The sequence below is a fragment of the Etheostoma spectabile genome, chromosome 14, assembly GCF_008692095.1.
Source record: "Etheostoma spectabile isolate EspeVRDwgs_2016 chromosome 14, UIUC_Espe_1.0, whole genome shotgun sequence".
Lineage (NCBI taxonomy): Eukaryota > Metazoa > Chordata > Actinopteri > Perciformes > Percidae > Etheostoma > Etheostoma spectabile.
The window spans coordinates 1,476,617-1,487,633 of NC_045746.1; the positions used below are offsets into that span (position 1 = coordinate 1,476,617).

Below are 11,017 nucleotides of genomic sequence, written 5' to 3' on the forward strand. Positions count from 1 at the left end.
AAAGTACAAGTTAGACACTCGAGTCACGGAATATAACTAAGTACATTTTTGAGTTACTTAATCAATGTCATTCTGCAGCATGAGTAGCCTACTTTCTCTATTTATACTTCAATAAAAATACCTGACTTTTCCCTGCCAAACGTAAACGGTGTATACGGTATATTTATTTTTTCTGTTGAAAAATATAATATTTATTAATTCCATATGCAGTTTGCAAAGTCTGTTGCCACAAGTCTATTCCCATAATTTCATTGCTAGTCTCTCCCTTGGTTGAATCCTCCATTGTGTGACCTCCAGTGGATTTAATAAATTAGAGCTTTTATCCAATCAGATTTCCCCTCTGTGCTCTCTCCGGGTGAAAAATCTACTCTGAGGCTTTCAGAATTTCGAGTAAATCCCTCTTGCTGTTTTGGCAAATAGCGACAATGTTGTTGATTGTCATATTCTTTAGCCAATCAAATTTCGAGTTTGCCCTGTTGGGTGTATTCTTTGACAGGCCAAGGCCTTCCAGCTGGCCTAGCCACCTACGTCAGCAAAACCAGCTCGCATCATATAACCGTGGTAGTAATGTTAGTTCAAGTTCGTTTCTAGCATAGATGTAAATTTGATAAAAGAATGGTGGATGTACTTTTTCTTTAAATAATGACCAGCTTTTGGTAAATTTAATGAATTGTTCTGCTTTTTAGTAAAATGTTGCTGCTGGTGTTAACATTTAAGACCCACACAGTTGAGTTCTGTTATTGTGGCTGATTATTAAATCTATAGGCTCAGGTTGAAGGTGGACTGGAGCTTAGAATTTGTTTATTGTTAAATCAAAAATCTTTTCTACCAGTAAAAATGATAAATGTGTAGTTTATAGCACTATCAGGTGCAACAAAGCTAACAAGAGACTCAGGAAGATGTCAGTCATTCAGCCTGCTGATTCCTGGATTGGGCATGATGGATTGAGACAAAGTGTGTGTGTGGGAGTTTGTGTGTGTGCGATATCAGTTCATATATACACTGCGTAAAAGTGATGGCCTCGGTCACCGGGTATTCATGTCTCTGTAGAGTATTGAAACTGTCTGGGTGCTGTGCTGTGTGTTAAATCACTTTATTCCACACGATGATGTCCTGTCAGGACACCAGGACATCATGCTGGTGGTCCTCAAATGTTCAAGTCAAAAGTTTGTATTTTTGCCACCACTTTTAAAAGGACTTGGGCATTTCCTTACAGGCTTTAATCACAATTATATTACAGTATGAAAATGTAAGGTGGTGAAGCCCCTAAAATCCTGATTGAAATTTTAGCCCAAAATGTATATTTATAGCTTAATTGGCTCTGTGCTCTGCCCTCCTCAGACCAGTAAGAGAAGTATAGATAAACAACATAATCGTAATGAAAGCACACAGATTTTGGGACTCTCCTCAGTGTCCTCCTGGAACTAAACTTCTAGAGAGATCTACCAAATATAATATTCACCAGTTAAAACTATGCATCAGAAAATCTGGTGTGGTCTGGATGAAGAATAAATAAAGCCATCAGGTGTTGCTGCTGTTCTTGGCCGCCCTCTTGTGTTCAAATGAGGCACCACAGCTGAACGAGTTTTTGTTTCGTCCTCAAAGAAAGTCAATTTTTTTGGACCTTCTGTGGGTAGATTCAAATATTCCCCCCATATTAGACACGTTGATGTGTCGATAAGGTCACGTCCGTCAAACAGAGGTATTATGCATTTGAGGGAAATCCCCTCAAGTCAAATAAATTCCCTACATAAAGACATTTACTCGGAACAAGGTTACTTCAGAGGTATTTTTAATTAGAGCATGTCTTCGCTCCACAGTTCCAATTGAAGAACAAACAAATGTGTGTTGTATGACTAAATACAAATACAACCCTCATGCCAGATAAAAGGCTTTAATAAATTCTCTCAGTGAACCAGGTCATGGCTGGAAAGTGATGTGATGCATGAGATACTGTACTACGGAAAATCTATTTTCTGTCCAGCAAACACAGTTGTTTCATGAGTCAAATTAAGATGTTAACAGGAGAAATCCCCCGGCCTATATGTGGTGTCTTCTCGGGATGCCGATTCACAGTTTGTGTTGCACATTGCATCACTAATGATTAAGTGTTTAGCCAATGGTCCAGATCCTGCCCAAGCTCAGGAGAAGTTTTAGAAATATGTGTTAAATCCCTGTGTCCTCCCTTTGTGTACCAGAGGACGCCTTGGCTGTGTTCAGACTGGCTCTGTTTGCCACGTTTAATTTATCGTCCTACAGTCACCCAGTGCATATCAGACAACTATGGTGAGAGCAACTGTTTAATAGTATACCAGAAAATAAGCAGACCAAACTGCTGATGTAAGGGTCAGGGTTGCCAGAGCAACTACAACATGAGCTTGCAGATTCGTCTGGTTCCCAGGCAAATGTAAAGCAGCAAAAGATTGTAAAACAGTTGATACTACGCTGATTGATTATATATATACTTATAATATTCAAAACAGTTTTTGGTCTGTATGAAAGCAGCATTTTCAGAAAATAGCCTACTGTATATAACCCTGCAATTATCAAAAGAAGCAGATTTTGAAAATGTGTCCTAGAAACTTTCAAAACAAGGCTGTGCTTAGGCACATCAGCATGCTAACATGCTGATGGTAAGCAGAAATAATGTTTACCATATTTACCATCTTTATTTAGCAGGTTAGCGTGCTAACATTTGCTAATTAGCACAAACATGAATATCATTAGTTTTGCAGGTATTTAGTCATAAACCAAATTATTGGACGATTGTTGACCTGATTATGGTGTTGGAATGAAAAGTTAAGGGATCCCCAAATCTCATGATAGTCCATCTAATGGTTGTTACAAAATAACAGCCAGAGCAGTCTCTTGCTTTGCTTTTATCTGTATCACAGAAAGGGGAGAGACTGGGTGTTACCTCTAAGGCAGAAACAATGAACAAGTGTTTAAATATTGACTCTGGCTCTCACCTCGGGTCAAGGCTGAACCTTGACTGTGTGTTTTCTCTGCCTATGTTCTGCTGATCTTGGCTGTTTTCCTGTAACTATTTAAGCGTGGAGATACGATTTGGACGGATTCTTAACAATGGGAAAAGGGATGATTTTTATTCTAAAGTGTGTTTTGAAATATAAGCTTTGGAGTTGTGGCTGCAGCCGTGACACTAGTATCAGTGGCTTAGTACTGTGGTTACAAAACATAGTACCTGTATTACACAAAAAAGACATACTTTCATATTTTGACCATAGTGTTTATGATTGACTAAACTAATATCACCAAGAAAACGGAAACCCATAGTAAACCATGAATGGCCCCAAAATAGAGGCAGACAAAATAAGTACTATTGAAAATAGGTTTGTAATATTTCTGTATTTGTGCAATTTTCTACACTGAAACAAAATAAGTAAACTTTTAATTTCGTAAAGAAAAAATAAACTAGGAGCATGTTTGGCATCTGAGCTTTGCTGGTTAGACAAAGACGGAGAAATAAGGAGTGCATGAGGTAAAGGACAGGAGAAAAGGAATGTTATACAGCAGGGAGGATTTCTCCTACAGCGAGCCAGAATAGATTAAAATATACGATCGACACAAGACCACATTCCTGCATCCCGTGCTTTCAGTTTCCACACCAGATAACAAGCAAACACAAGTGTCAGACAAAAAAGACCAGACAATTAGATCATAAGAAAGGCTGTGGTAAGTCACTAGTTTCCAATAAAAGGAGACTGGCACACAAGAGTTTAGTGGGTGAGTGTTGACGGTCTAGGGGTTAGAAGGTCAAGTGAGGAAAGGCGGGTGGGAGGTTGGGAGGGAGGGGTCAGGCAAGTCTCAGTTTATCTCCTGGGTGGGCGAGCCTTCTGGCTGACTGAGCAAAGACTCGGTGGTGTCGCTGGCGTTGTCCTGCTCGCCAGGGTTACTGGTGGACGCTGATGGACTCATCTTGGTCTGAGGCAGGGGGAGGAGAAAAGACGAGGAAGAATAACTCAAGTATTGACTGCCATAACTTAAGTTAACAATGGGTTTTATACAGACACAAAAAAGAAACCACATTTAAAATTAAAATTTCTGGTAACATTCAAGGTTAACAGCTTTTACCAGAGATCAAATTTAAAATGCATATATGTAATGTAAAAATCCATAAATACAAAACATCCTATTAAAAAAAAGATCTTGTTAAATGTTTTAAATGTTTAAAGCAATTTGTTTGCAACCTTTGAAAGAATTAATAAGACAATCTTCTGTCCAGTAAAAGTTACGCAGTCTGACTTTAAAAGTTGATAGAAACAGTGGTTTAAAAGGTGAATTCCTGTTTTTATTGACACTGAAAAGAGTTGAACTATTTGTGACCTCTATGAATATTCGATAAAGCTATGAATATAGATGTCACATAGTGATTGAAAGGATCATGTTTACTACTGAGTTAGGCAAATGCACAAACCATCGGACCAGGCTGAGAAGACCTTACTGAGCTGCTAGAGATCGAAACACTACGCAAATACAATGGAACTATAGTGACATTTCCGGTTTACATTCCTGGTGGATCTGTAAATCCTTATAAGTATTAGTTCAAGGTCAGAGGAGCGGTTCTATACACAGTCCTGGGCATTAACACGCGGCCAATTAAACATTTTGAAATGTGAATTGCTGAAAATGCAGCCACTAATATAGTTTTTATACAGTTACCTTCAAAGTCTCTACTTTCTCCTCAAATGACTTGAAAGTTGGTGCATTCCTGTGAAAGAGAGAGACATAAAACAACAAAATCACATACCGACCGACAGTGTTTGACTTTATCTGACATGCTCACAGTATAAACCCTATATGTTTGGGAAAGTAAAGAAGACAGAGCAGGATATGACTGTAGTCCCACCTTTAAAAGGTAATGGTATCTGATACTCAACACAGAGACAATGCAGGATTTTAAAGTGACCCCATTCTATTCTGTTCTTCTAAAAAGGTCCTAAGAGGTGGCAATTTTTATAAAAATATAACTAAGAGAGTACCGAATGGACTAGATAAGAAGATGTAACAGTAAACGTTTTCCTCTAAAATATCGACATTTACAAAAGGCGAGTTTGATTTATACAACTAATGAAAAGGCAGGCAGACTAATGAAAAAACAGATTCACATAGAGCTGAAGAGACACAGATGAGTGCGTTTTGTTGGATATAGGTCTGGTTTGCATGAATGGAACACATTTAATGTTTTAATATCAAATAGAGCTGTAACATCATCAACTATATGGATTATCAATTAATAGTTTGAGCTGTAGTCTTCTATGACAGTAAAGTACATCTCATTGGTGTTTTTGATTGTTTATTGGATAAAATAAGCAGTTTGAAGACATCCCTTTAAATTCTAGAAAACATTTCATGAGTTGATAATCAACAGATTTATTGATTAAAATAATCTCATCTTTAATCTCACACATCCAGACCTGCATCTCATCTAACTACCTAAGATCTGGAGAAATTGAGTACAAATGTGGTTAAAAATTGGTGGAGAAACAGTGGTGTGTGATTATACCAATAATACTGGACAGAATGTTTTTTTGTTGTTTCTGAATGCGTAATGTTTTTTTGTTGTTTCTGAATGCGTATGTTTTCAAATTTACAGCTAACCGTTACTGCCTTTGGTTTCAAAGGTGCATTTTATCTCCATATTGTTCAAGATCTTTGCCAGACCTCCGTCAGCTTGACGAAACAGAGGTCTGTCTAGGCAAGATTGTAAAAGCTGCAGCTTCACTGATAGCCCAAAAAGTAGCTCTTAGCGGTGGTCGCTCTTGGCAACCTCATGGTGCTCACTTGAGACCTTTTTATACAATCCCTAACATGAAAATGCACAACTAAACCCGAACAGGTTTCCCTTTTCTTCTCATATTTTATTCAAAACGTGTAGCTCAGAGGGCACCACTGTGTGCCAGTCACTTTAACACAAACTTCCCCTTACCTCATGGCCGGCATACTAGCTGAATGTTGTAATGAGCGCATGCTATCCGACAGCATTGTGAAGAAGAAAGGGGGTCATTAGTGGTCATCTTAGCATAGTGCAGACAGTTTTACACAGACAGCAAAACACACAGTACAAACCCCTATTCTACTTTATGTTCAATCAGCGAATGTTCTAAGTGCATACTGTAGCCTATATCCTATAAATCCAACTTTATCCCATTTAGATTGATTGTGTATTAACACAGTGGGTCTGTGCAAGCCCTTTGTATTGTGGGGATATATCTTGTCCACACACACACACACACACACACACACACACACACACCCTTTGGCCCCTGACCCCCACTCACTATCCCACCCCCAAACCAGCTCTGTGTTGAGGCTCATTTGTGGGGCTGCATTTCACAGCACACTGGGGCTTTGAGGGGCCTAATAATCCTGTTTGCAGCTCAGTAATCCAGAGAGAAGACGGATGACAGAGGAGAAAACAGGATTAGGATCTGGGGGTCAACGGGAGCTATATCTCAAATAGAATAAACTGTTGCTGTTTTCTAAGCCTTGTTTAAACAGGACGTATTAACAGTTGTGTGTTGGTAGATATTAGAGTTGGCACTTTAAAAGCTGAATTTGAGGACAGAAAATCCGTACAGTATATTAGATCTACGGCTACCATAATATAGCCATGTTATGGTAAGGAGAAGATAATAGGGAAAGCTAATAGTTGTGAACTGTAATGTGATTAGAACAGGCATTTAAAATTATTATTAATGGAGGTACTTTTATGGCATCAACATATTGGACCCACAACTGTATACACAAAACACACGTTATTACCACTACATTTACACATAGATGGTTGCAGTCAGCAGTAGAATAAACTACATGCAGAAGGTGTGCGTCCATGCCAAATGAAATAGAAAATAAGAAAGAAATATTTAGGGACTAAAATCTAACAGCCTAACTAAAGGCCCTGACACACAAAAACGACGGTCAGTGGTTGTTGGCCAATTCATCTGATTGGCTGCTCAGCTTGGAAACAAGAGTGAGGAAAACAAATAACTACTACTACTATAAGAAATTAATGTGATTGACAAAATTCTTTAAAAAATTAATTATTGATCGTTGATTAATAATGCCCATCCCCAGTAATCAGTGTATGATGAAGGAATGTTGGGTGGAGGAAATTAGCGCGCTAACGTTAGCTAACGAGCCAGTAGCGGGATGTTCTGTCGCTCCGCTCCCACTGAAGGGAGACTTCTTTGCCGAGAGAACGGATGACAGCCCGGGGGAGCCGTCTCCCGGTACCGCGGTCTTCCAGGCTGGGAGTGAAGCAGAGGGAATGTAGGCTCTGTTCGGTTCTTCCGTTGCTGGCTAGAGAAAACGGCGTTTTGTTGTGGGTATATCATAGCAAAGGTATCCGGTTTCCCTTGTGTTGTTGAATGAATAGATTACCGCCGCCTGCTGGTGTGGGGAGTTTTTCACGCATGCGCAAAACGTACATGGTACTTGGCAGTTGGCTGTAGTCTGTTTTGATGTGTTCCAGTGCTAATTTTTTGTAGTTGTTGTCGGCAGTGGTCAGCTGCCGTCGGCAGTAGTCTGCTGCCGTTGGCTTGGTGTGTCAGGGCCTTAACTAGCACTTTCAGATCCCTGGGCAATTTCAACGAAATTCCACTGCTCAGTGGAACAGGATAATGGGGTCTCTCAAAGATTTGGTGCTTCATAAAATATTCACTTTTAAAAGTTATGCTGATGTCTCCATCTGACTCACCTGACATCCTCAAGCTTCCTGGTGATGGCTGAGCCCACATTGGTGAACGCTGCTGTGGCCTTCAGACTCGCCTGAGACAGCGTTTCAGACGTCCTCCTATAGCTGGAAGAGAGGAAGGGAGACCGAAAGAGAGAGAGAGAGAGAGAGAGAGAGTGTGAGGGAGGGAGAAGTGATGGGGATCAAAAAGAGAAGATAGGAAAGTGATGGAAAGAAAGATCAAACACTGAAGATGGCATCAAAGTCTGAACTAAACTTCAACGTCTTTTTCATTTTAAAAAGCCAGAAAGCATCACAATGCTGCTTATTTCCTAACCCATCAAACTGTTTCCCATATGTTGATCATGCTTTCAAGACACTCAGCAAAATAGTAAAACATTATCAAACAAGCAGCAGATACATTGTCTTGAAGAAATGCTGTACATTAAAGCAGTTGGCCATGAGGTCAAAGGACAAAGAAAAAGTATTTCATAAAAAGGTGTAAATGCCTGTACTCATGAGGCAAAAGCTTGATTGGCAGGGTGTCATAATGAGAAATTATGTAACACGTAAAATATAGTGCGCTCTCAGGTCAAACGTCAACATACTGTGGAAGGTAAGCACTTACGCCGTGGAGGTGGTGACCTCTTGCCAGGTTTTGGTGAAGTTCTGTTTCAGCTCATTGAGAGGTGTGATGCCCAGCTTCCTCTTAATGTCTGCCAACTGCTTCTCCCTGGCTGCCAACACCTGGGACAGAGTCAGGATCTCATCCTCAACCTACACACACACACACACACACACACACACACACACACACACACACACACACACATAAAATGTGTATTTTTTTAGGTTTTAAATGTACACATTAAGCTTAACTATTTTTTTTTTAATTAAAGGAAATCGATTAATTAGTCGATCTTCAAAAAATGAACCACAAACAATTTTGATCCTCAATTGTCAATCCTCAACCTCAAACAAAAATGCTAAACATTCCTGAATCCAACTTCTCCAATGTGAGGATTTTCTGCTTTTCTTATTCATTTCAAATTGAATATCTTTGGACTGTTGGTCAGATAACACATGACATTGGCAGATGTCAACTTGTCACTGGGAAATTGGGATTTGGTTCTGACATTTCATAGACCAAACAATTTGTTGATTAATCAAGAGGAATAAAGGCACTACACCTGGCAGCGCCGATTCTATAATTTGAGAGTTTTATGTGAAATGTCCATCATTTTTTCCTCAGTTGTTGAATCACAACAAACAAGATCACCCATACACTCTTGGCGAAAGAGCTGCTGTAAATATTCGCGGTCATGGGCATTACAAATCCAACATCTGAAGCAAGGTAAGTGGTTGGATCAGCTACAGGGACAACAAGGGACCTGAAATGAGCATCTTGTTTCTAAGGAAGACTGTCATATGAACGCAACCTGGCCTTGTTTGAAATTAAAAGATGCTCAAAGCATACAACACTATACTCAAAAACCCCAATCTAATTGATGTATACATATTGTAGCCATAACCTGACTGAACCAAGGGCCGTTTAATCCCTGATCCCTCCTGTCCTGACCTTGACCAATTCTTCTTGTAGCTCCCGCTGTTCCTCCTCTGTCATGGCGGGGGTAGCAGAAGAGGGACCCACAGACGTCACAGCATCTTCTCCCACCTCTGGGATAGAGTCCGGATGTTGCTGGGAACCTGGAAGGTAAAATATTTCTTTTGAGATGCCTTTCATACCTCTCACTTGGCGAGTCATGTGTCCGCTTTTTGACAGACATGTTTACATGTCTGTGCCCATGTTTGCTGTGTGACAGTGAACAGGTGGTATGGGAGTTGAGGCTGATGTTGGTTGTTTATCTGCTCAGTTGTCATAGAGGATGAGGAGAAGAAATGAAGCTGGAAGTAGGCGAATATGTGAAATGTACCAGAGAGTAGGACGAGGAGAATGAAGGATGCTTAAGATGCTGTTTGATGAAGTTGCAACCAAGAGGGACAAGCAAAACACTTTATCCCTCTCACGCTCATAGTCATATTTTCACTCCACACACATACAGTATACAGTAAACACACTTGTCTTTGATGTTGTCGTCTCTGACAGAGCTGTGCCCAGTAGGAGCAGCAGGCCATCAATAATACAGATAACTTTCTTGGTGGAGACATCCTGGGTTTAGACAGTGTGAGAGAAAAGCTAAAGGAGTTCTGTCTGTCAAAAGGACAGCGGAGGAGAATGTACTGGGCCAGAACTGAGCTGCAACACAAACGTGTCTCTTTAGTCATTTTTCATCTGGTCTTTCAAGGGGTCGTAATAACATTTTAGATATAGAAACAAGGACAAAAATAGGATGGAGGAAAAAAATAAATAAAGAGGGAACCCAAGAGTCGAACAAAACAGTGTGAAGGGATGATTATAAAAGGCACTACTAGAGAAATAAAATTAGGACTCTATTGTACCTCAACAAGAGGGAAGGCAGTACTGAGGTTTAGAGTGAGAAGAGGCCAAATAGACCTGAGAGTAGATTTCATTAATGCAATGGCCCTGTAAATACCATTTAACTTCAGAACCCACTAACATCATGGTACTAAAAAGAATACATGGGTTGGCCTAGTACATTGCCCCTTGTAAATACAGTAGGCTAGTAAGCTAAATAACACTGTTTAATTGGCCAATTACCCATACAATGAACAAGAACATCTTGTTCTGAATTTGCCTGATAGTTGTGGGTTATCATCTTATGTAGAAAATGGTATGTACATTAAATGTCATTGAAAAGGTAGACATTTTGGGAAATATGTTAAAGATTGAAGAAGATTGATGTCTGTCTGTAAAATATGACGCTACTGCCAGTAGCTGGTTAGCTTAGCTTAAAATCTGCCTACCAGCATCCCTAGGTTCTTGTAACTTTGGCACCTTTTCTTGTTTTTATCCCTTTTAGACATCAAAACAATACTTTAAAACTGAGACAGCATGTTGGCCAAGGACAGAGATACCAGAATCACAAGCAATATATATCCCACGAATACTAGGGTGGAATTTCCTCATGGCTGTCTGGAGAGCTGCTCGAAGTTTCTCAGCCTTCCATTGGCAAGGTGTTAACATAAACTCAAGACTGGGCTGTGCCATTACTTGCTCTAACATGAATTAATACCATGGGAATAAGAAGCGCTGACTGGATATGTATCAAGTGAAAATATTTATATGTCAAAACATGCAAGAGAGCCCCCACTCAAAAAATCAGTAAATCATTTTAAAGAGGAAATACAGTAGAGGCGGCATTACAGTAATTAAGTGAATGCAAATTGTCTTTTCAGCCTTGC

At 39.8% G+C, this 11,017-nt stretch overlaps 1 protein-coding gene across 4 annotated transcripts in view; it reads right to left on the bottom strand.

The window, feature by feature from the left end:
* Positions 1-1,771: 1,771 nt before the first annotated feature.
* tpd52 (tumor protein D52) overlaps positions 1,772-11,017 on the bottom strand; it is a 25,062-nt gene continuing 15,816 nt past the window's right edge. For 3 of the 4 annotated variants that reach the window (XM_032534892.1, XM_032534893.1, XM_032534895.1), the window contains 6 exons: positions 9,273-9,400; positions 8,322-8,470; positions 7,718-7,819; positions 5,948-5,989; positions 4,681-4,729; positions 1,772-3,942 (listed from right to left, as the gene is read on the bottom strand). In XM_032534892.1, the coding sequence (XP_032390783.1) occupies positions 3,826-3,942; positions 4,681-4,729; positions 5,948-5,989; positions 7,718-7,819; positions 8,322-8,470; positions 9,273-9,400 (587 nt within the window). In that variant the 3' untranslated portion in view covers positions 1,772-3,825. The remainder of the gene's footprint in view (positions 3,943-4,680; positions 4,730-5,947; positions 5,990-7,717; positions 7,820-8,321; positions 8,471-9,272; positions 9,401-11,017) is intronic. The other variant, XM_032534894.1, reaches the window with a different exon arrangement.